Source organism: Cutaneotrichosporon oleaginosum, assembly GCF_008065305.1.
Source record: "Cutaneotrichosporon oleaginosum strain ATCC 20508 chromosome Unknown ATCC20508_contig01, whole genome shotgun sequence".
Classification (NCBI taxonomy): Eukaryota; Fungi; Basidiomycota; class Tremellomycetes; order Trichosporonales; family Trichosporonaceae; genus Cutaneotrichosporon; species Cutaneotrichosporon oleaginosum.
Genome location: NW_027072170.1, coordinates 1236302 through 1259739, shown reverse-complemented (window position 1 = coordinate 1259739; position 23438 = coordinate 1236302). Strand labels below are relative to the sequence as shown.

The window sequence follows — 23438 nt, the reverse complement described above, 5'->3', positions numbered from 1 at the left end:
GCGAGGTTATAGCTGCCCCGAGAGCGGATTACCAGTGACAACAATCCGGGCCGAGCCGGGCCATTTCCCGGGCCGTGATAAGACCCGCAGACGTCAGCCTCATGCATCTCGGCACATGTCCGGAATCATGGCGCATGCAGGAATACATCGTTGCTGGAGTCATAAACCAATGCTAATATATCTATGTATCAAAGTACCGTCCCGACCTGCCCGGGAGAATCGTAATAGGTTGCCGGGCCTCGGCTCCGGCGTGGACTGTTGGCCTCACTCTGCACCCCTCGTCCGGCCAATGGCACAGACCCGTGCACTCCTACAGCTTGAGACTCGCATCGGTATGCGTGAGCGTCGAGTGGCGCGGAAGCACGCCGGTGTTGCGCAGTGTCTCCTCGTCTCTGACGAAGGCCCGCGCAAACCGCTCCTTCTCGCAGTTGAGCGCCCACACCCACCGGTCGCGCTCGAGCTTGCTGCGCGCGCGGCACACGAGCAGGCGCTGCGGCTCCTTCTTCAGCGGAGGCGGCACGAAGTCCGCCTGCGCCCCTGTCTCCTTCCTGTTCTTCTCGAGGTCCCACGGCTGCGGCGGCGCGAAGCGGCCGTGCGGCCACAACAGGCGCACGCAGAATGTCGTGTCCTCTGCCCCGTCGTTGCTCTGCAGCCCGTCTTGGTAGACCCTGTTCTGCGGGTCCCAAGCACTTTCGTTCGGATTCGCGTCCAGCTCGTCCTGCGCGAGCATGCCCGAATAGACCTGGTGTTAAAGCCGATTCCGATGAGGCTTACAAAGGAGCCGAAGAGCGGCCACACCGCGCGCCGCGGCTGCATGCCGGCCCTCCCGTCGGAGGAGAAGGCCACCAGACTGCCTTGCATGAGGACGAGGTAGAACGACCTGGTGTGAGCGCAGATGATGGTCGCACGACGCACCTGAACTTGCCCCACTTGCTGCGCCGCACGTACACCCGCCCGGAGTGCGTAACGGGGCGGCAGCCGTCGATGACACACCAATTCCACAGCTGATTGACGAGCGTCTCGGTGTGGAGGTCCAGTGCTTGGCCGACAAACGCCTCTCTGCCCATGTGGAGCTGCACGACGTCCATGGCCGAGCGCGCATCAACGCGCCGCCGGGTGGTCCAGTACCGCACGAGCTCAGTGAGGCGCCTGACCCACTCAGCCGCGATCTCGGGCGTGTGCGCTTCAAAGACGACAGTGACACCGTCGCGAAACGTGACTTCGAACTCGCGCTGGCCCTTCTTGCCTTCCTTCGGAAGCGGCGTCAGCGCGGTGGTGCGGCGGCTCGGGACAGCCACCTCGGTCGTGTCGGCGCCCTGAAGCTGCGAGGTCGTGTCTGCGCGCGGGAGTTGCGGGGCTTTGAGCGGCGAGAGCTCAGACTGCTGCGGTGCCGCTACAGATTTCGCGCGCGGGGGTGGGTCTGCTTTCGGCGGCCCTTCAGCCGTGTAGTTCGGTTCGTTTGGGTCCACTGGCGGCGCGTCTAGCCCGCCAGTAAGCTCTGTGGGCTTGACGAGCCTGGTGCTTGTAATTCGCGAGAGATCGATGCACCCCGTACACTTCTCGACGAATGTGCCGAGACGCCGGCGCTCGCTGTCGAGGAACTTCTTGTGGAGCTCGGGGAAGAGCTCAGCGGGCGACGAGCCGCGTCTCTGCGGAATCAGGGGCGGAGTCCCTGTTTGCGCAGGGGAAAAGAAAGCATGTCCGTCTACGATGGAGAGGTAGATCTCCTCCTTAGGCGCCGCTACGGTCTTGTGGCGCACGAGATATCCCTCGATACCCTCGGGTTCGGCGAGCAATGTGCCGTCCTCGAGACGGACACGGATACCGTAGTGCGTCGCGTCACGGACCTGCAGCGAGCCCCTTGGTCTCGATAGGCCATGTGCAAAGCTCGCGAGGAGCGCCCACTCACGCGGTCGGTCGGTCACCGTCGTGTCCCAGCACACCCACTCGACCGTGGGCTCGACCTCCTTCCACGCGAGTCTGAGTGTGGGGATCGCGCCGAGCTCACGCAGGAGCCGCGTCTGCTCATTGTTAGACAGCACGGCTTTCCACACTGAGCGTAAAATTGTAGCCGAGTTGAACGTCGTGCTCGACGGCTCCTCGGGGACCGCAATGCGGAGTGTCATCTCGAGCACAGGCACTCGGATGTCGATCTGGCGTGGCAGTTTGACGCCGAGTTGACCAGATATGTACCAGAACCAGTCAAGGGCGCGTGACCGCTCCCCGAAAGTAATGAGGAACACAGCACTTCCCTGTCGGCTCATATGGAGCGTATCGGAGATGCGGCCGTGCCGCGTGCGATCCCACCGAGAGGTCTGGCTGCGGAGGGTTTTGTCCAAGTGTCGCGCAGTATTGCGCACAATCACAGACCACGGGCAAGTGAGGGCGAGCGTCATGTCCGTCTTGTTGAACACCGACAATGTCGTCGGCGCCGACAGCGGGACGCAGTACGCGAGTCGTTTGTGGCCTTTGATCTTCTCCTCCAACGGCCAGAACTTGTGTCAGCTCCTCCAAGCCTCCGTCTCACCCAGTCGAGGTAAAAGTCAATCGACGTCACCGTCATACCGAGGACATACTCCTCCATCGGGTCGATGCGATAGCATGGACTGCGGCGCTGGGTGAGCTCGTCGAAGTGGCCCATGTTCTCTTCGCGATGCCGCCCGACTTTGACGCACGCGCGGTCCCGCATAACGATGCCGCCGGGGAGCACGTCGTCGTCGATGGGCAGCGCGTCGCCGACCGCGTCCGCGCTCGTGCCTTCCACGCTGGAGCCGGAGCGCGCGAGCACGGCGTACGGGTGTGCGGGCGCCTGCGCCCCGCTGGGCGCGACGTCGTCGTGCGGTCTGAACTGCACCGTCTTGGATCTCGGCCGCTCGTCGCTGTGCGCCGCGTCGCCGCGCAGCGCCGACTTGAGGCGCGCGTTGATGGCCTGCTTTGCGTCGCGGCCGAGGCTCGCGATAGAGCCGGACGTGCGCGCGCGCAGCCGCGACTCGGACTGGCGCGGCGACAGGCTCGAGGGCCCGAGGTCGGCTTCCTCGTCCGACGAGTGGATCAAGCGTGCGCGCGAGTCGCCTTGCGAGCTCGCGGCGGCTCGCGGCGACGAGTTCTGGCTCTGGAGCCCGTCGCTGGGGAGCGGCTGCGGATCGGGCACGATGGCGTGGAACGTCGACTCGTCCGAGCCGTCGTCGTGGGCGTGGTCGAGGGCCGTTACGAACGTCTCGCCGCCGGTCGAGGAGGTCGATCCTGCTCTACTCGAATGCCCACGCTTGATTCCCGGGCGTCGTGGCGTCGACATTCCGGAGCCGGGGGTTGATAGTCCGGATGCTGGTTTGGAGCCCGGCAATGATGAAGCTGTAGGCAGGGGCAATGTCGATGGCCCAGCCTCCGGCACGATGTTCTCCCCGTCATGATGCAATTGGCGATGCACAACCTCAGGCGACTCCTGCATGTCCTGGCCCAACATCGAGGCCGGGGTGTTCTCTCTTCCGTCTGGGGGCGACTCGAACTCGGCGCCAATGTCGAACGAGTTGCCGACCCAGACATCCCCCGCCCCCTTTTTCTTCTTCTTCTTCTTCTTGCCCTTCTTCCCGACTTTCTTGTCTTTGGGCTCCTTCGTCTTATCCTTCCCCTTGCCCTTGGCCTTGGCCTTGATCGTCTTCACCGCGAACTCCTCCTCGCTCGAGCTCGAACTCCCGTCGTCGATGGCATACTCGCGCTCCGTCTCGTCGCCCAACGACGTCCGCCGCCGCACCCGGAACAGGTGCACGTGGCGCGGCGCAGCCTCGTCCTCGTCCTCCTCATCATCTCCGCGGGCAAGGAGCCGCCGCAACCCTTTGCGCCGCAGCTCGCGCCGTTCGGCTCTCGCGGCTTCCGCTTTCTTCGACGTCGCGGCACGGTAGGGCATAGGCCCGAGAAAGCGGCGCGAGAAGACATGCGCAGCGGTATGCGACGTCGCGTCCACTACGGACGGGGCGGGTTGGACCGCGGGCGCCCGCGCCGAGGACTCGGCGTCGGGCGGGGGCGCGGGCGGGAGGCCGTGCTCCGACGGCGCGGACTTGGTGTGCGGGACGGCGGGCATGGCCGCGGCCTTGGGTGAGGGAAGTGGCGAGGAGATGGAGGAGGAGAGATGGTTAGCGGTGGATGTCGATACTTCGCATGATGGCCAGGGGCACATGTACGTCATGCTGCTCGGCAGAATGATCACCGCAGCGGGGGAAGGAGTGGGGCCGAGTGGCGGAACCAAATACCACATGCAGCCCAGTCCTGCCCCACTCTCTGCTAAATGTCAACTCTCGCCAGTCTCCTCATCGTACTCATGCGCAAATTCCCAACAAATACAACAAATCGCGCAACGCAAGTCCCTGTTCCCGATACAATTACATCACAGTATAGATACAATCACTTATCGCTCAAGTCCATGGCCCGTAACCGCTCGCTCAATTCGCGCTCCTCGCGGCTAAGCCGGCGTCTTGACGACGACGCGACGCTCGGGGTCCGGCTGGGGCCTGGCGGCCTCTGCTTCTCGGTAGGCACGCGGCCCTCCTCCCCCTTTTCCTGTCTAGATTGGCTCGCGCGCTCCTCTGCATCTGGGGCGAGCGCGGACAACAAGCTACGCGCGCTCGGCGCCACGGGGTTGGGCGAGACCGGGCGCGACGTGGGCGGCTCAAAGCCTCTCGAGACAAACGCTGTGGCGCGCGCGCGCCACTGCGCACGCACCGCCGCCCACTCCGAGCTCGCTTCGATGCTGCTCCGCCTCTGCCGCGGCGAGTCGGTGGGCGACGGCGCAGGCAGGGAAGAGATGGAGCGCCGCAAAGCGCTGCCGCGCATGCTGAGCTTGAGGCTCACCGGCGAAGACGGAGGCACGACCTCGTCGGCACGCTCGGTGCGCTGCGTACTGTCCGTTTCTTGCGCCGTGCTGAAGACTAGCTTGAGGGTGCGGGCGAGGTAGAAGGAGCCGTCGACGCGCGCGAATTGCAGTTGCACGGCGTAGCGCAGAGACTCTCCGTTGCCTGTGGAGACGTATGTGCGCTCGCGTGCGAGGAGGCGGGCGCCGGGCGCAAGCTGCGATAGGTCATAGGGCACAACGAACGCGTGCACTGCCGCGCTGGACGTCTTTATAAGCAGTTGTAGCTGCCCGATAGCCGGGACGCGGTAGCCCGGATATGCCGGGGGTTCAGATTGTGGCTCCGCAAAGGCTGTGAAGTAATGTGCCTCGAGGTCTACGTCCGCGACCCACGGAGAGTGGCACGGCGCGGTAGCGGCGGGCGGCTCGTTCTCTGACACAAGATCATAGTATGTCGCGGAGAAGGGCAGGATCAGGGCCTCCGGTGCGCGCGGTGTTAAGCCCGGGCGCGTAGCGATAGCGCGCACGCGAAGCGCGAATTGGCTGGCGCAATGCGGCTTGTGGGTTGCCATGCGCGCATGGAGGAGGCTGAGGGGGTATGAGCCGAGTAAGGGGTGTGACCGTGAGAGGGGCGAAGAAGAGGGAGAGGGCGGGGTTGGTTGGGCGGCTTGCGGGGCATGAGGCGGGGAGTGGCGGTGGTGTGAGTGATTGGGTGAGTGGTGCACGAGCGACGACGAAGGCGAGTGCGCGTGGTGGCTTGCCTTCCGTGGGATCGCGATCTTGCGTGCCCGGCGCCCATCGCCTTGAATAGGCGGGTTCGAGAGCGGCGACGAGCGGAGTGGGGAGGCTGAGGTCAGCTGTGTCGTGCGACAAGGGAGTGTCTGCGAGTGGGGGACCCGACCGGGCGACAATAGATTGCATGTACGTGACGCAGGAGTGTCCCCTAGCGTGCCGGCCATGACGCACGGTCAACACACGCCCGTCCTGCGATCCTGCCATCTCTGCGGAGTACAAGATGGAGTTGCTGGCAAGCGGAACGCTTGCCTCCACGGCCTCCTTGGCCCCATCGGACCGTCTCCGCCCGCTATCGGCCTCGCGGGCGAGCGGAATAACCTCGGATCGCACAACGATGAGACTCACTAGAATACCCCCCCGGAGGAGATATGGCGATAGTCATCGCAGCGCCCTCACGGAGGTCTCGCGGGGCGTCTCGGTGTCACCTCTCTAGGAGGCGGCTGGCGTCGGACAGCCGAGCCGGTGTAGTTCCGATCAGGAACCGGGTGGCGGCGGGGTTATGTGTGGAAGCGGTGAGGAGGTGGAGATGGTCGAGAATGGGGGATCATGTGTACGGCGTGCGAGAGCGAGCAGCAGGCTGCGGCAGGGGATGAGATGGAGAGAGATGAGAAGAAGAGAGTGCGAGATAAAAGAAAGGATATGTCGGGTGACGATAGGCGAAGTGGAGATGTTTCGAGTCGACTTGTTGATCCCGCACCCGGCCGATCGATCACCCGAGCTCCCTCCGCCACTCCACTCTCTCTCGTCATGAGGTCACCAACCAAAACGTCACTTGCATCCGTTAGTTCTGGACTCACAAAGTCTGCAAAGTTTCAAAGTTTCATACTAGGAGTAGGCGTTAGGCGCTACAAGGCTCCGAGTCGAGACTTTTGGAGTGGTTGTGGAGCGTCTGTCTTTCAGTCTCGTTAACGAGGTGAGGGACCAGCTCTTCTTGTACCGTCGTGAGACATTCCGTCGCAAGATTGAAATACCTCACAACAGCCTCACTGGCACAACTCATGCATATATGTACAGCACGCAGATTCTATACTACTGACTGATCCTCTTCTCTCTGACTGCTGAGTTACTGATAACGCGATATGACACTCCCGTCGCTCTCTGACCTCCGCGCGCTCCGCACGCTCTCGGGGGTATCGCGGAGATTGATGTTGCTTACAATAGTCGAGACATATCCCTCCTGCCCTGGGCGGAGAGACGCCTTGCTCGGGAAGCTTGCCAGGCTTCCCTGCCGCACAGGCTGGCGGACTGGCGTAGTCGGCGCTGTGTGAGCGGGTCGGGGCGGGGGCAGTGTCGCGGCCCGGGACGGTGTGAGCGGCTGTTTGCCTCCTCCAGATCTGGTAGATACGGACAGGACCGGCGCTGGAGACGGCAGTGGTGACGGTGCAACCTGCGCTTTTCCTGCTCCCGCGGCGGAGCCTGTGCTAGCTCCCGTGCAGACGGGCGAGAGCGGAGGAAAGGCACGTTTGAATCGCTCGAGACTGGCATTACTTGTGCCGCTCGCGCCGGTGGTGGAGGGCGAAAGACAGTCGAGGACGCGGTCGAGAGCCGCCAGGCTCGGGACATCGGACTCCGAGGGGCTAACGACGCGCGTGCTCCCAAATACTGCGGTCGTCTCGTTGGAGCTTCCTGATATGGCCTCACTTGAGCTGCCCGGTGTGGCCTCGCTTGAGCTTCCGGGTACGGCGCTTACCCCACTGGAGCTGCGGCTCGCCATGTCGCTGTGGTACCCTGGAGTGGGACGGGACCGGCTCCGCACGCGCAGCGGGGCGGTGACTGCAGGGGGCGAGTCAGTGCGCGGTGGCGACGTTGAAATGCGGGGTGGGACTTGTGAGCTGGAGACAGGTGGGAGCGACTCGGGCCATGGGGGCAGCTCCTTTTCAGAGTTCACTTGGCGCGGCGAACTAAACAAAAGCGCGGGGGGCGGAAGAGTGTCAAGGAGCGGCTCGTCCTCGACAGGACCTGTGAGCTGCGAGACTTGGAAATGAGGAGTGGGCGGCAGGGCGCGCGAGCTCGGCGACGGCGAGGCTGGTGGAGATGGGCGTCGAGACTCCACGACCGGGGGGGTGAAGTCAAAGGAGAGGTCTAGATCGGCTGAGCTCAGCGCGGCGAATACACTCGAGTGTGATGCAGCGCTGCGCATGCTGCCCACCGCGCTGCAGCGATGTGCCTCGAGCTCAGCGCCGAGCTGGACAGCAGCGAATTGTGGTGGCTTGGGGGGAGGCGGAAGTCGAGGCGAAAGCGGAGCTGGCGGCAGCTTAGGGCGTGCGATTACTCTCTCGGCGTCCTGGGACGAGTCTCTGGCACTCGGCACCGTCTTGACAGACACGGGCTGAGGCCTGATGTAGTTGATCGGGGGCAGGGGTAGTGGCTTCGGAGACACGGTCGACTGTGGAGGGACCGGAAGTGCCCTCGGCGATCGGACCGGAGACGGCTTGGGCGGGGACAAGAGCGGGGCATCATCCTCGCTGTCCGCAAATGGGTCAGAGTAAGTGCGAGCATGAATGGCAGAGTCAAGGCGCGTGCCCTGCGGGTCGTAAACAGTTGTGCCCATCTTTGGGGGCGGAATGGGGAAGTGGTATGCGCTAGACTCAGTGTCGCTACGAGGGTCCCACGCCTCCCATGGCGCCGTGTCCTTGCGTGCTGAAAAGCGCTTCGACGTTGAGCGAGCGGGGCCGGAGCTGACACCAAGACCAACCAACTGCGCGACGGCTGGGACGCCCCTCGCCGCCTCCGATGTGGAGGCGAGGGCAACTGCACTCCGCGCAGACGAGAGCGAGCTGTGGGCGCTCAGCGGAGGGTAGACAGCTGGCGGGGCGAGGGTGGCTGTGATAGTGCTGGGCACAGGTCGATCACCGAGCATCCGGTGTCCCGCCGAGCTCTCGTCGGCATCGTAAGCGTCTGAGAAGTGGGCGTCTGACTCATACAAATCCCCAAAGCTCTCCTTGGACCGTTCTTTTGGCAACACAGGAGGCGTGGTGTAGGGGAACGGCGTGATATTGCTCAGTTCGGCCGTCTGCTGGCGTCTGTTGCTAGGTCGCGATGCGAGGCTGGTCACGGCACCAGCGACGACGGCGGCACTGCCTCTGGGCCCCCGAGTGAAGCAGCTAGGGACGCCTTCGCGCACGCCCAGGTCTCCCTCGGAACCGAAGACGATATCATCAGGGTGGTAGGGCTTAGGTGGGTGCGGAAGGGGGTTTGTTGAGAACGGGAGCGGCGTGTCGGGTTGGAAGTGGTCGCGGGTCATGGCCGGGATGATGGTCGCCTCGCGGCGGCGGCCCACGCGAGTGTACTCCTGCCCCCGCCACATCTTGGAGCCGAAACGCTGAAGGATCGACTTCTGGCGTTGTGGTGGAGGAGCGTCGCGCGTGTTGAACATGGCCTCCTTCTCCCAGGCGCCCTTCTCCATGTCGTCTTGGATAAGGCTGAGCTGCTCCTCCTCCTTCTCTCGGCGGCGGCGGAGACACCACCACAGCAGGGCCCCTAGGCCGATGAATAGCATGCCACCGAGCAGGCCCACAGTTAATCCGAGCGTGAGTGGTTTAACACTAGGTGCTGCGCCTATGGGTTGAGAGATTTCTGTTGTTGTTGGCGTCGGCGCCACCACCCCTGTGCCTGCCGTTAATGTCGATGGATGGTTTCCGTCGGCTGAGTTGGGATACCCACCCGGAGCATCGTTTGCAGGGTTGTTCGTGATGGGAGCGGGGGAGTACTCGGGAAGGGTATTGCTGGCCGGCGTGTCAGAACCGGGGCTGGGATCGGTGGCAGTTGAGGTCGGCGTGGAGCTGGGAGGTGTTTCTTGGTCAGAAGAGCCGTTGATGACACTAGTGGGAGGCGTGTTGCTGCCATCTTCGTGGTCACTTCCGGCGGCAGTGTCACTTTCCACTCCCGCGTCATCGCCTCCTGTGCCAGCTGACGTGTCGGAGTTGGACCCAGCAGCGCTGTTCCCCACTGGTGTCGTGTCTGTCCCAGAGCCCGAGCCCTGCGTCCCGACAGCAGCAGCCTTCGAGTTGATGATGAGAGTGTCGGGGCGGACTGGCGCACTTGCGCCATACCCTGCTGTCAGATACACCCCACCACACTCTCACCGCCGACAACGATCACCTGGCCGCCACCGGCAGTCGCGCCCATCTGAGCCTGTCTACCTGGGACAACTGGGATCAGTTTAGGCTTCACCAAAAACTCACCGCTCCCACCATTGAACGTCTGCGTCCAGCTAAGATGCTCTGGGTCGAGTATCCAGCCGTCATTGAGGGGCTTGCCCTCGACATCTGCGCCGCCGAAGATGAACACCGAGCCGTCATTGTTGAGAATAGCCGAGGCTCCATGACGCGCCTTGGGAGGGTTTGGGACCCTCACGCTCGTCCAGGCGGGGGCTCTGGTGGTCGTGTCGAGGGCGTATACGATGTCGAGAGGCTGCAAAGCGGTGGCACCGGCGCGAGACGTCATGCCGCCGATGACCAACAGAGTCCCATTGGCCAGAAGGACGGACGAGTGGCCGTACATGGCCACTGGAAGCGGGGCGAGACCTGTAAATCTCATGCTCGCAGGGTCGAAGACAAAAGTGTGCGCAAACGTCTCTCTGAAGTCGGGCTCCTGTCCACCTGTGATGAATACCTTGCCACCAGTGACTGGAGCGGCGCAGGCGTGCCTCACACGGCGGGTGGGCTGTCCGCCCCATCCCTCCTCGGGCTGAGTGTAGTTCGCTGTGCCAGTGGAGGGATTCGGAGTAAGGAGCCAGGCGGAGCGGGCGTCGTTGGCGGGCGAAGACCATCCGCCGTGGCCACCAAAGGAGAGGAGCGTCCATGCCCCGTCCTTGCTAAAGAGAGGGGCGAGGCAGTGCCATGCGTAAGTGGGACCGGGAGTGAGGAGTTGGTATGGGGGAGAAGAGGCGGGGAAGGTCTTCGAAAGGGGGAGGATGATGGTGTCGCCGCTGTTGGGGGCTGAAGAGTACGAATGTTCGCCAGAGGCGTCGGTCTTGCCGCCTTGGATGACGACGGTCGGGGGGTGGGGGAGTACCGCGACAGCCGCACCCCAGCTGTTTGTTAGCAAGCTCTGAAGCGAGAACCCAGCGTACCGAGGAACCATAGAGTATGCAAGCACGAGCGTGGCGTGCGACGCGGCCAGCGCCAGCGCCAGCAGGAGGAAGCGCATGCTGAGCTAGCCGTAGCTGGAGAGAGTTGCTGTAGGATAGGATACCAAGAGACAGAGAGAGGAGGTGGATTTGCGGAAGGTGTTGTTGTTGATGTTTATCAGGAGGGTGCGACGGAGGTGGGAGAAAGAAGTCAGTCTCGTGGGAGGATGTAGGGTGGGTGACTGGCTGTGAGTACAGACATGAGCAACGGCCCAAGCGTACATGCACAATGTCCACTGTCCAATGCTGTTGCACGCTGTCGACTCCCACCGCACAACCCGCCATCTGCTCGCCCTTTGCTCCTTCGCACGCTCGGGCCCATTCTCAGTCGTGTCTCACGTCGTGCATGCTAACGTGCGGAGTGGCGTCGCCGCCAGTTCGCCCGCCCAGGTCGGCCGGTGGACACGGACCACATACCGCAGCGCCAAAATCGCAACTTTTGTGTTCACCACGTGGCATATCCCCGAGCCTCAAATTTTAACGCCGACCACGGGTTCCGCCCTGGCTGCCTGCTCCCCCTCCGCCGGCGATGCATGCGACCTCGCCATCGTCCTCCTCGTCCCACCAAGAACCACCACCAAAAAAAGGTGAGCACGCTCAGCGTGCCCCTGCGAAGCCGTGGCCGCGGCGTCCGGAACGGTCGAATCGTCGGAGCGCCTTCGTGGCCGAGGGCGCAGCCCTCGACTTGCGTCCCTGTGTGAGGCGGGCCGTGAGCGCGAGCGCAAGCGTCTGCGCTGGCGGAGGGACGCAGGCCCGACCGTGTCATGAGCCGTTGGGCAACCTCGGCGGACACAGTTCACTCTGCGCGATCACGCGGGCTCGTAGAGTCGCGGGCTGCTTGCGAGAGCAAGCAGGTCCGCCAGAGGGACGGCGCGGCCAAGAGAAGCGGTGGAACAGAGTCGTCTCAGACGGCGAGGGCGGCTTGCCGTTCGCAATCCCCGCATGCTGACGACAGCCGAAATGGGTATCGACATCCGCCGCCACCACGTCAAGAAGGGCGCCCGCCAGGCCCCCAAGTCCGAGGACCCGTACCTCCTCCTTCTTGTCAAGCTTTACCGCTTCCTTGCGCGCCGCACCGAGTCGCGCTTCAACAAGGTCGTGCTTAAGCGTCTCTTTATGAGCAAGGTGTGTTTCAGCGCTTGTTGTAGCTGACGCCAGATCAACCGTCCCCCCATCTCGCTCTCGCGCATTGTCAAGGAGACCCGCGGCTCGAACCCCGACAACTCGAAGACTGTCGTCATCGTCGGCCGTGTCCTCGACGACGAGCGCATGCCCACCGTGCCCAAGCTCTCGGTCGCCGCCCTCGGCTTCTCGGCCTCGGCCAAGGCCCGCATCGTCGCCGCCGGCGGTGAGGCCCTTACCCTTGACCAGCTCGCGCTCCGTGCCCCCACCGGCTCGAACACCGTCCTCCTCCGCGGCTCGCGCTTCCGCGCCGCCGTCGCCCACTTCGGTGGCCCCCTCAAGGGCGGCCGTCCCTACATCCAGTCCAAGGGCCGCAAGTTCGAGAAGGCCCGTGGTCGCCGTGCCTCGCGTGGCTTCAAGATCAAGTCGAGCCACAAGTAATTGGCTTGAGCTTGGTGGTTCTGTACGGGATGTACGATTCTCTGCACATGGAGAGTGTAATATTAGTGGCAAGTGCGCAATGGGGACGGGCGCGAGGACAGGAGACGGAGAGATGGCGGAGGATTGCGGGAGGCGACTCTGGATCCGACTGGCCCGCGGAATGTCTGCTGTCAGATCGAGGACGGGCGGGAACCGAGGAGCTGGCGCATTGCTTTCCGCATGTTCCACGCCCGGTCCCATTTCTCGGCTCCCCATCTGATGTACAAATAGCCTGCTGCAGTCTCGCTCTTCCCCACCCACGATGATTCTCACCATCCTCGCCGCTACGCCAGCGCATACCCGTGCGCCCGTGAGCGTCGCGCCGCTCGAGTTCGCCATCGTCGCGGCCGCCGTGCTGGGGTGTACTTGGGTGCTTGTGAGTGCGCGGATGCTCAGGCTGACGCAGACGAGGGCGCGCGAGGCACAGCCCGACGTCGAGGCGGCGTATCCCAAGACATAGCGCTTCACTGTACGCTGTCGCACCGCTGCAAAGGACTCTCGCCAGAACACTAGGACTCATCGCTTCGCTTGTGGCCACCTCATCGCACTATATCTCACAACATGCATGTCTACACCCCTTGCATCCCCCGCAGCCACGCACGCTGCTGCCATCCTAGTAGGATGGGGAGGAGGTCCGTGAGCCCGAAATCTGGCCAGTACGTCTTGACAAAGTGCACCTGCGTGCCGCGGTCCGCCTGCCAGAGCATAAAGTCGGAGAGGCGCTTGGTGTCGCTGGTGCGGACGAGGATGTCGAGCGCGCCCGCGCCCGCCGCAATATCCTCGGCCGCCGCGACCGACTGCAGACGCGCGAAGAGGGTGGCGGGCGTGACGGCTTTGGGATTATCAGAGGACAGCGTGTCGCGCACGGCCGTCGTGATCTCGTCGCGCGAAGCGTAGGGACCGCACACGTTCAGCACGCCACTGTTGTTAGACCTCGGTCGCGTGAGATGCTTACTTTCTGTTGCTGGCCGTCGCGGCTTCCATTGCCTGCAGCGCCTTCTGCATGTCGGGTTTGAGCAGTTCCATGCGCCCGATGCAGCGCAGGCGGATGCCGTGTTGTTGCAAGAAGCCACTGTCGTCAGCCCTCCCCCACCGCGCTGCGTACTCCTCGCGGCAGATCTCGGCCAGCGACTCGGTCGCCAGGCGCATCAGCGCGTCCACTTCTTCTGGGGAGCGGCGGAAGTTGTCGATAGCAAACGCATACACTGACACGACGGGGATGCGGAGCCGCAAGCATATTCGGAGAGTCTGGCGTCAGTTGTTGCCGGGAGTGAGTCCGGGCTGGACGGCGATGATACCCGCGTGCAGAGATCGAGACTGCGGAAGGTGCCAAGCACACCTCCACGTCAAGCACGTCGACGCCGTCAGCTCAGTCAACAACGCCGAGCGTCCAAAACTTGACACGCAGCTTGCCCGTGACACACGCCCGCCCGCGTCGAAGCATGCTGCGTTGCGCCACACCTCCTGCCTCGCACCCTTACCCTCCCACAACACTCACCCGCTTGAGCGACTCGCTGCCCTTCTCGTGCCCACGCGCAATCCGCTGCCCATGGCTCCGCGCATATCGCCGATTTCCGTCCATCACAAACCCGATGTGGGTGGGCATCGGGCCGAGCGCGATGACGGAGAGGAGGAGGGTGGTGAGGAGGGCGTGGAGGGAGTGGAGGACGGCCGAGATGGGCCAGAGGAGCGCCCGCGTAGCATCGCGCACCTCGCCACTGTCGGGCGCAGGCGCGACCAGCTCGGTCTTGATAGGTGGTGGCTTTGACTTCTTGCCCATCGGTGTGTGTGGAGTAGAGGACAAGACGGGGAGACGAACGCCAAGTGCTGGAAGCTGGAGGGGATGAATCTTCCAACATTACCGGGACGTGTGCCGTGCCTCGGGACGCGGAGTGGAGGTAGAGTGGGGCCAGCGATCAACACGTGGCGTCACGTGACACTCCAGTGGAAAGCCCGAGTTTGCGATGGGGTGGCTGGCCGAGTTCTCATCCGATGCGCTCCAAACGTCATCCGCAAACTCTCTCAATTCATCTCGGTCCTCGTGATCCACCACTCTCACTCACAAAACACGACCAGCACGCTGGTCCTCTCCTCGCCACCATTCTCTCTCTCCGCCGCACCATGCTCCGCCGCCGACTCTCGGCCGGCGCCCTGCGCGCGCAAGCGCAGCTCCACACCCAAACTCCGCCCCCGGCGCCGCGCAACACTGCGGGCGTGACGGCCTCCGCCGCCGCCGCCAAAGCCACGATCTCGCCGCGCGAGCAGAGCAAGTCCCTCGGCTCGGTCGTCCTCCTCAACACCCAGCGGCACTGGAAGGGCGAGACGGTCGTGACCCTCAAAGCTGAGCTGAAGAAGCGCGGCCTCAGCCAAACGGGCAACAAGTGGGTGTTGTGGCGCCGCACGCTGACGCCAGGGCGACGCTGATTTCGCGCCTCGAAAGCGCCGACACGACGGGCCTCGCGCCCCCCGTGCCGCCCGTGTCGCGGGTGCTGCGCGCCGAGGCGAAGGCGCGCGCGCAGCGCTCGCGCGCATACGCTACGCCGAGCGCGCCGGCGCGCGTCGCCGTGCCCGTCGCGCGCGACGACGTCGTCAAGCCCGTCATCACGACGTCGGATCTCCCCGTCAACGCGCCCGCCGCCGAAGTGCCCGTGAGCGAGCCGACGGCGGCGGAGAAGACGTCGGCGCCCGGCCTGCCCGTGCGCAAGCCGATGGCGTCGGACGCGTTCACGATCTACTTCCCCGACCCGAAGCCGGAGCGGGAGCCGCCGCAGGTGATTGTGAGTTGTGCAGTGGGAGTGGGTGGAGCTTGGGATCGTTCGAGGCGATTCGTGCCTGAGCTGGGGCGTTCCGATTCCGTCCGGCTGACCACAGCCCACGCTGCCGCACACGATCACGTCGACGGCGACGAGACCGCTCCCCGACGACGTGGACGAGGACTTTGGCCTGCCCAAGGTCGTGACGGTTGCGTCGGCCGCGACGCACCCCGACGGCGGGCCCGTGCATGGCACGACCAAGGTGTCTGACGACGGGAGTGCGGTCGCGTCGGACGGCATGGTCGGCGACGACATTACCGCGCAGGTGATCAGCAAGGCGCAGGAGCAGATCCAGGCGGCCAAGGAGGCGACGAGCGAGATCCTCGAGCTGAGCGGCATTCCTGTCGAGAACCCCATCAAGCTGCCCGAAGAGGAGGGCGCGACGTACAAGGCCAACAGCAAGCCGCTGAGCGCGGAGGAGCGGAGCGGCGCGTGGATCCTTGCGGGGCTTGTTGGCGGTGTTGTTTTGTTGGGCTCGCTGGGGGGAAAGGCCAAAGCCAAGGCCAAGGAGACCAAGGCGGACAAGTAGTGCGAAACCATGTAGATTAGTTGTGAATATGCCATGATAGAGCGTGTTGTGCGAGGGATGGATGACCCGTCTGCGAGAAGAGATGCATACCGTCTGATCGTCTAGTCGCACCGCCCGTCCGCCGGCCCGTCCTTCCACCGCGCATCCATCGTCTTCCAATCACACGCCCACTCGCGCTTGCCCAGCTTGCGGTTCACCTCATTATGCCGCTCGCACAACCACCGGCTGAGTCCCTCGCGCCCGCTCACGTCGGGCGGGTGCGCATCGACGTCGGCGCCAAAGTCGGCCGCGCACGGCGCGCACGGATACAGCGCCGGCAGGGCCGCGAGGAGGCCGCGCATGCGGTCCTGCTGCGCGGCACTGGCCGTGAGGGGGTAGTACGCGGCGGTGGTGTGCAAGAAGGTCCAGGTTGCGCGGCCGAGGTCTGCCGTGTCGGGGGGACAGGCGGAGCGGTCGCGGTCGGCGCGCTTGGAGGCGGCGCCGGCCATGGCGGCCATCATCGCCATGGGATCGGAGGAGGAGGAGGAAGAAGAAGAAGAAGAAGACTTTTTGACGACTTTCATCTTCGCCCAGTCTTGCCAGCTATTGCAGACTTTGCAGGGCTTGCCGTCCGGCCCGAGGATGAGGCCGGGGGGCAGGTTGGGGTGTGTATCTTTCGTTGTGCGCTGGGGTTGGGGGGTCGAGGAGGGGGCCGAGGAGGGGGAGGGGTCGGTCGTCATTGTGATAGAAGAGAGTAGGCACCGGCGGAGTCGGTTGTGGGGAGCGTCAGTTGTCGAGTTGTGGTGAACTGCAAAGATGTTGATGGCTGAGCGAAATTCGGGGTGATGTCACCTTGGCGCTTGGTCAGCCAGTGCCGCCGGCCGGCAAGAATGTTGTCGAATGCTGGATTCCCTCTGTCTTGCTGACTTATTACTCAATGCAACGTCTAGCAATCCCTCTGCAGCCTCCGATCGCTGGGCTCGTACTGTACACCCATTCATCTTCTATGGATACACTACATCACACGTTGCATCTTCTCCATGCCCCCCGCCGCATCTTCCGCTGGCCGCTTTCCCGAGTTGACACGCATCCCGCCGCGAGCAAAGCCCCGCCCTCGCATCCCGCCGCGGAAGCCGCCTCGCCCCCGCCCGCCCATGCCCATGTTGCCGTGCATGCCGCCGTGCATGCCCTGGTTGTTCATGTTGCCGGCGTGGCCCATGTTGCCAGCGTGCATGTTGCCCATGTTGCCCTGCATGCCGCCCATGCCACCCATGTTCCCACCCATGCCACCCATCCCCATCATCCCGCCCATCGGGTTCATGGGGTTCGCCATCGCGTTGCCCATCATCATGCCCATGCCCATGCCCATCGGCCCCATGCCCATAGCACCCAGCATGCCCTGCGCAGCGAGCATCTGCATCTGCAGCAGGTTGTGATTGGTCACCTTGACATGCTGGCGCACCTGGGTCTTGACGGCAGGGGGAACGAGCGGGTTGCGCAGTGTCGCGAGCATCTGTGCCGTCAGCTTTGAACACACACCAACTCACCGCTTGGAGATACTCTGCCATGGCGTTCATGTCAGGCAGCGGGCCGCTGAAAGGGTTCTTGCCGCTCACGTCCTGCTCGCCGGCGGGCGACTCGTCGTTCTTCCGTCAGCTCGTTCAAATCTAAACCCACCTTCTCCCCCTCCTCGCTCTTGACCTTCTCCTTCTCGCCCTCGCGCACAGTCTTTGCGCGCTCGCGCAGATCGTCGTCCGGCTCCAACTTGTCCAAACTCGCAATCTTGCTCTCGCAGCTCGGACACACAAAGTCGTTCTCGAGCAAGTGCGAGTTGATGCAGTCTTCGCAGTATGCCGTGTGGCAACAGGGAACGCGCATGGCCTCGTTCAGCAGCTTCTTGCAGAGCGGGCACACGAGCTCGGGGTCAAGCGCGTCCTTGTCCTCCGAGTCGTCGTTCGCGCGCGTCTTGACTGCCGCCTGCTTCTCCCACGCCCGCGCGTCCGGCACGGCGCGCACAAAGCCGCCGTCCGCGGTCAACATCGCGCCGCCGGAGGAGCCCTCGCCCGTCGTCGGTGTCTCGACGGTTTTGAGGAACGAGCGCGGAATACCCGTCACGCGCACGAAGCGCTTGCGGTCCTGCGCAGTAGGGTCGTCGTTCGACGGACAGTTTTGAATCCAGTGACCCTTCTGACCACAGCGGTAGCAGATGTATCCCAGGGGGGGCTCCTTATCCGGCGCAACGCTGTAGTCGAACTTGCCTTGCGCACCGCCAGGACCGCCGCCGCCGCCGCCGCCGCCGCCCGGCCGCCCCAATGGTCGCCGATTAGCGCCCGTGTTGAAGCGCGGCAGCCTGCTGTCAGCCCCCTCCATTTTAGCTACTCACGAGCTCAAGTCCTCCTGCATCTCCTCCCACGTATCCGTCTGCTGCTGCAGCATGGCCTGGATACGCGCGTCTTCGTCCGCATTGCCCGTCGTGACCTTGACGCCCTCCTCCTTCTCGTCCTTGCCGTCGAACCGCTTGCTCAACGACCCATACGTGCCGCCCGACCCCATCGCGCCGCGGTTCATCCGGTCCTTCATCGCCTGCCGCGCATGCGCTTCGATGCGGTGTTCGCCGGTGAGCGACACAGACGCATCCGTGCCGACGATGTAGTTTTGCGCCGTCCCGCGGCCCTTCATGATCGCGGGGCGGCGGCGCACCACCAGCGTCGACGAGCGCGCAATCTGCTTATCGTCGTCCTTCAATTCTGGCGTCAGATGTGCCGCGAGAGCAGGAAGAACGCACCTTCCCCATTCTCAAATACCGTCAGGTCAAAGTCCTTGCCGTTGCCCAGGTTGTTGTCCAGCATGATCTGGCGCTTGAAGTCGAAGACGCTGATGTGCGTGCCGTCAAACTTGACGCGGGACTCATCGCGGCCGGCGCCCCACCGATAGAAGACGGTCGACATGTTGGGTGTCTAGAGGGTGGGAGAGTGTGGAGGAGGAAGGGGTGTGCTGAGGTGTGGATGAAGACCGGGCACGCGGCGTCACTGGCTCCCGGCGCGCACTGCTGGAAACCAAGGAATCAGATGCAGGTACGTCTATCAAGGTCAAGTCGTAAGGTGCGACGTGGAGCGATGAGGAGGAAAGAATGACAAGGTGTGAGGTAGTGTTAATGGAGCAGGTGATGTGTGATCATCCAGTCCATCCATTCTTGTGCGCTGAGTGGCAAGATCACGACGGAAGCAATGTGAGGCCCACGTGCCTATCGCGTGGATGGATAGGAGGTTGTTGTCTTGTAACACGTGACCTCACGGGTAATCAGGTGATCATCACCGTGGGTGGCCACATCACCATATTCTGCGCAACCCAACTGGCCAACTGACCAACTGGCCAACTGGGGAGCTACACGTATCGCCGGAAATAGGCGTGTTCCATCTTGGAATGAGAATCCACAGGTTCTGCGGAGTGGTACTAAGAATCTATAGGGAGGGTTGCATGGCCGCCTAACGTCGACTGAGTGAGTGGTGACATGGTGATTCTGCTCATGGTGGGCACAAACCCACACGGAGAATTGTGATCTGTCCTGCTGAAGGCCAAATATTATTACATCGAAGCTTTCCAATGTTCCCGTGTCTGTTGTGCCTGATGCTGACGTGTGCTCGGATTTTTGCGGCTGCTGGGTTTCATCCGCTGAGATATTGCCTCGTCCAAGGACGCAGAGTGACCGATATCCCAACGAGCGAGGTAACGAGCGCACGACTAGATTCCAAACGAAAGATTGTGGAATGAGACGTTTCTCGATCTCGATCTCGTGGCATACTCATCTCTTTTCTGTCAAATGCCACGGCGGCGGCCGCCATCCAACGCTGCAACATGCCACGCATCCCCCACTGTGATTGACGGCGTCGCTACGTCGATTGGACGACGGCGCGTCCAAGCGCCGCACTCCTGACGGCGTGGCTGACGCGCGCTGACGCGCAGGCGGAGCGATGCCGCCTCGCCGGCAATGGCCGTTTCATCGTGCGCGAATAGCAGTAAAGAGATGCACGACACGTGAGGCCCTAATCCATCCCCTGCCATGGCCTGCCACTTTGGGTTCTGGGTTGCTCTGGGTTCCTTCAGGCTGGTTGCGGTGAGTTCGAAATTCCGCCCTGCGCTTCGCGACTGCTCCTGAGTGAGTTGCGACGCTCGGTGGTGGACGCGCAGTGCAACACGAGGCTCTGGGAAGTTGGGAAGACAGCGTTGACTGAGCGAGGTTGCGACTTTTGGCCATGGACTTGACAGATTCGGAGAGTGCCGACGTTGGCCGCGGTGGCCGTGGTTGGGCTTCGGCACCCCTCTAATTCCTTGAATGAGGGAGCGATTACCCCCTCGGCCTCGGCCTCGGCCTGGGATAGACAAGAGGATTTGCCTCCGCCCCAGTCTGGGAAGGGAGAATCTACAGTACCACCCCAACCCTTGTGAGCCCTGGAGAAGAGCGGAAATCCCTGTATATCCCTCCACTGGACGAGTTAATCCAGCTGTATCTGGCTATCCATTCCCTGAGGCTTGCCCTTGTCGACTCCTCACCCCATTCTCAACATGACCGACTCACTCCTCCTATTCATCTCCCTCATCGCTCTCATCGCTCTCATCTCAACTCATCGCCACTGTCCACTCTCTGATCACTCGCAGCAAACTCCCCCCCACTTGGAACCCAATCATCTCGCTAACACATGTAAGCCACCACATACCATGAGAGAGAGAGAGGGAGAGAGATGTATTCTCGCCCCACTGGCCATCACAGTGGCTCGGTGGCGCTCAGAGACCCTCAGTGAGGCCTTGGATTCATTTGCGAATTGGAGGGAAATACACATTCCCCCTCATTCCCCTCATCTCGCTCCCAAACTCCTCCCACACAACACGCTCACACTCAACAGTTGTTGTCATCTCCACCATCCACTCTTCACTCTTGACTCTCATCACCACTCTCCTCAATCTCCTCCTCCCATTCAACACACTCACCACCATGTACCACTCCTCCCCCCTCTGCTCCTCATCCTCCCCCCAAGAGTCCACCACCCTCTTCCACCCAAAGCCTGTCCGCCCCGCCTTCACATCCTCCTACTCAACCCCACTCCTCCCTTCATCCACTGGCACCTCCCCAACTTTCCCCTCCACCGCTAGCTCTTCCAGCGCCGGAAACTCGCCATCCCCACCCCACCCCCCATGCCTCAAGCCCTCCCTCTCCTTCTCCTCCAAGCCTCGCTCAAAGTCCAAGAAGATGAGCAGCACCACCGGCAAGCACAAGAACGTCCAGGTCTCCCTCGAAGTCAAGGTCGAGCGGTCCCGTGGTTTCCACGCCTTCTTCGTTCCTCTTGCGCGCAACATGCCCCCTGCACCACCATCCAGCCCCGTGTTTGGCCAGAGCGCCAACGAGCAGCAGGGCGCCTACGAACCTCCAAAGGTTGGCGAGGAGCGCTGGGTCGAAGACGTTCAGCGGATGGACCTTGATTAATCCGTGGGCCGCATCACTATTAGGGCGAACGCTCGCCCCGGTCTATCCTCCCTCGACTTTTGCACACACACACACACACACCCACCACACAAGAGCACGTCCACAGTTCCACCTTCCCACCCCCTGCCCTCTCGGCGCACGGCCCACACGGCCCAAATGCCGCCCGCCACACTCGCACACTCACACACTGCACATCCCCGTATGGCCATATGCCCCCGCTCTCTGTCCGCGACCACCGCTGGAGCGACTATCACCTAAACTACTATCCCACCACCCACCACCCACCACCCAAAAACTAGCATAGCCCACCGCGGCGCCGCGGGTCGATCTCGCGTCATTGTTTTATTAGCACACTGTTACCACGTAGGAGCTCGTGACTCGGAGCCTTTTGTACCAAAGTATGTCACCGACTGGCTATCGGGATCTGGGAGAGGGGGTGATGGGTGGGTGAGTGGCGGGTGGCTGATGTGGACATGTGGATGCTCAGTAGCGCAGGATACATATGTGTATGATTGTCTCAGCTGGTGTACATCTGGAGGAACGTATTGCCATTTCCACCAGGCCATTGGCCGTCGGGCAGCATGAGTATCAGTACTGAGTCTTACTTGAGAAAGAGCAGGTGTAGGAGGAGAGGATGGACGAAACACGTTCCTACCGCAGCACGGATTGAGTGAGACCACCAGTCAAGGCCGTCGGCGATGCTATTTGTGCAGTAGTGCTCCGACAAGTGGGCAGTCGCATTGTTCCTCGCAATTACTCGGCCAGATTGCACGACGGTGTACTTTGTCGCCATGGCAGTGTTAAAGTCTATATAGCGCGCAGCGCACTGCATCTCTCCATATCCCCCAGTCCCTCCGCTATCCCATGTCATTCCACATCGCAATCTTCGGCGCGTCAAAAGGCATCGCCAACCATGTCCTACATGACCTCCTCCCCACAGCGAGGATCACGCTGCTTCTCCGCAACCCTAATGTATTCGACGCCGACGCCGCCGTCATGGACGCTGTCAAGGATGGTCGCGTTAAACTCGTCCAGGGAGACGCGACAGTCGAGGCAGACGTCGAGCGCGCGATCGAGAGCGCAGAGGTGGTGCTGACTTCTATCGGTGAGTCAGTCTCCCTTCTCCTTCCCACTTCCTCTTCCCCCGCCTCCCGCCTACTCCCCACACCCCCGCTAACACCAGGCGGCACTCCATCCTTCACGCTCCGCGGCTTCAAACTCGACAACCCAACAGTCTGCACCGACGCCGCGCGCGCGCTCCTCCGCGTGCTCTCTCGCATCCCCCTCTCGGCTCGCCCCCGCGTAATCGCAATTTCAAGCATGGGCATCGGCACAAACCACAGCACCATGCCGCTCCCGCTGCGCATCCTCTACCCGTGGCTCCTGTCCGGCCCGCACGCGGACAAAGAGGGGCTCGAGTATCTCCTCTTACGGGCGGCGAGTGCCTTTGACGCGCCTTCGTTACCCGCCATCTTGGCCATCTCCGGTTCCGCCGACACCTCCGCCGACCCCGCCCTCGAAAACATCCTCCCACACCTCATACTCGTCCGCCCCGCCCTCCTTACGGACGGCGCCCCGGCCGCCGTGCGCGCCGCGGAAGACCTTAGTGCCTACTCGGTCTCCAGAGCCAGCGTGGGGCGCTGGATCGCGCAGCACTGCATGCCGGACCAGGACCAGTGGGTGAATCGCGCGCCGGTGTTGGGGTATTAGCGAGGCATAGTAGCGAGGAGAATGGCTGCGGTTAATAATAGCGAAGAATATAGACTTGAATAGGTTTGATGAGAGCATTCAGTTCCGCACGAAGTGGCTGTGGCGCTGGCCAACCTCCACCGGCGTGACCCTAGCTAGCATGCTTATGCCTCACGACGGCAGCCACGTCGCTTCATCACCGTTCAACATTTTGCAACGCTGTAGAGCATACACACAAATGCGCGAGGTATTCAGCAGCAATCATATCAGACGCCTGGATGCACACTGAAAATCACTCGCGTCAGCAAGGACGCGCGCCCGAAGCGCCGAGGCGTGTGCGTCCCAGCAACTCCGCCACGCCACACAGCACTGAGGGTTACACCTCCACCTGATATCCAGGCACGACATCGTCTCCGGCGCGTATCTTCCTCTCGACCTCATCAATACCATCTTCCTCCTCACCATCGCTCCGCACCTCCTCGCTGTTCGTGACAGCCCCCGCCTCTCCCCTCCGCTTGCCGCTGCCGCTGCTTCCTCCCTCCCCATCCATGCACCAATAACGCACCCCGCTCCACACC

The 23438-nt window shown here is 62.9% G+C and overlaps 11 protein-coding genes across 11 annotated transcripts; 5 read left to right on the top strand and 6 right to left on the bottom strand.

The window, feature by feature from the left end:
* Positions 1-310: 310 nt before the first annotated feature.
* COLE_00516 (uncharacterized protein) lies at positions 311-4078 on the bottom strand (the record flags this gene model as incomplete). Its single annotated transcript, XM_018423328.2, has 4 exons — positions 311-742; positions 775-880; positions 916-2495; positions 2528-4078. 4 exons carry the CDS (start codon positions 4076-4078, stop codon positions 311-313), a joined length of 3669 nt encoding a protein of 1222 aa, XP_018278512.1.
* A 320-nt stretch (positions 4079-4398) lies between these two features.
* Positions 4399-5415, bottom strand: COLE_00515 (uncharacterized protein; the record flags this gene model as incomplete). The annotated part of the gene is made up of 1 exon (XM_018425412.1): positions 4399-5415. The coding sequence occupies one exon, from the start codon at positions 5413-5415 to the stop codon at positions 4399-4401; it is 1017 nt and encodes a 338-aa protein (XP_018278513.1).
* Positions 5416-9697: 4282 nt separating this feature from the next.
* On the bottom strand, positions 9698-10723 carry COLE_00514 (uncharacterized protein; the record flags this gene model as incomplete). The annotated part of the gene is made up of 1 exon (XM_018419994.2): positions 9698-10723. One exon carries the CDS (start codon positions 10721-10723, stop codon positions 9698-9700), a length of 1026 nt encoding a protein of 341 aa, XP_018278514.2.
* A 1006-nt stretch (positions 10724-11729) lies between these two features.
* On the top strand, positions 11730-12332 carry COLE_00513 (60S ribosomal protein eL18; the record flags this gene model as incomplete). Its single annotated transcript, XM_018423329.2, has 2 exons — positions 11730-11894; positions 11928-12332. 2 exons carry the CDS (start codon positions 11730-11732, stop codon positions 12330-12332), a joined length of 570 nt encoding a protein of 189 aa, XP_018278515.1.
* A 301-nt stretch (positions 12333-12633) lies between these two features.
* Positions 12634-12831, top strand: COLE_00512 (uncharacterized protein; the record flags this gene model as incomplete). The annotated part of the gene is made up of 2 exons (XM_018423330.2): positions 12634-12747; positions 12778-12831. The coding sequence occupies 2 exons, from the start codon at positions 12634-12636 to the stop codon at positions 12829-12831; spliced, it is 168 nt and encodes a 55-aa protein (XP_018278516.1).
* Positions 12832-12940: 109 nt separating this feature from the next.
* Positions 12941-14151, bottom strand: COLE_00511 (uncharacterized protein; the record flags this gene model as incomplete). Its single annotated transcript, XM_018423331.2, has 4 exons — positions 12941-13292; positions 13327-13443; positions 13477-13619; positions 13870-14151. 4 exons carry the CDS (start codon positions 14149-14151, stop codon positions 12941-12943), a joined length of 894 nt encoding a protein of 297 aa, XP_018278517.1.
* Positions 14152-14363: 212 nt separating this feature from the next.
* COLE_00510 (uncharacterized protein) lies at positions 14364-15713 on the top strand (the record flags this gene model as incomplete). Its single annotated transcript, XM_018423332.2, has 3 exons — positions 14364-14752; positions 14785-15148; positions 15243-15713. The coding sequence occupies 3 exons, from the start codon at positions 14364-14366 to the stop codon at positions 15711-15713; spliced, it is 1224 nt and encodes a 407-aa protein (XP_018278518.1).
* Positions 15714-15814: 101 nt separating this feature from the next.
* On the bottom strand, positions 15815-16432 carry COLE_00509 (uncharacterized protein; the record flags this gene model as incomplete). Its single annotated transcript, XM_018420022.3, has 1 exon — positions 15815-16432. The coding sequence occupies one exon, from the start codon at positions 16430-16432 to the stop codon at positions 15815-15817; it is 618 nt and encodes a 205-aa protein (XP_018278519.2).
* Positions 16433-17270: 838 nt separating this feature from the next.
* Positions 17271-18640, bottom strand: COLE_00508 (uncharacterized protein; the record flags this gene model as incomplete). The annotated part of the gene is made up of 3 exons (XM_018419263.2): positions 17271-18042; positions 18076-18439; positions 18478-18640. 3 exons carry the CDS (start codon positions 18638-18640, stop codon positions 17271-17273), a joined length of 1299 nt encoding a protein of 432 aa, XP_018278520.1.
* Positions 18641-20682: 2042 nt separating this feature from the next.
* COLE_00507 (uncharacterized protein) lies at positions 20683-21171 on the top strand (the record flags this gene model as incomplete). Its single annotated transcript, XM_018423333.2, has 1 exon — positions 20683-21171. One exon carries the CDS (start codon positions 20683-20685, stop codon positions 21169-21171), a length of 489 nt encoding a protein of 162 aa, XP_018278521.1.
* Positions 21172-22035: 864 nt separating this feature from the next.
* COLE_00506 (uncharacterized protein) lies at positions 22036-22881 on the top strand (the record flags this gene model as incomplete). The annotated part of the gene is made up of 2 exons (XM_018423334.2): positions 22036-22276; positions 22355-22881. 2 exons carry the CDS (start codon positions 22036-22038, stop codon positions 22879-22881), a joined length of 768 nt encoding a protein of 255 aa, XP_018278522.1.
* Between the last annotated feature and the right edge of the window lie 557 nt (positions 22882-23438).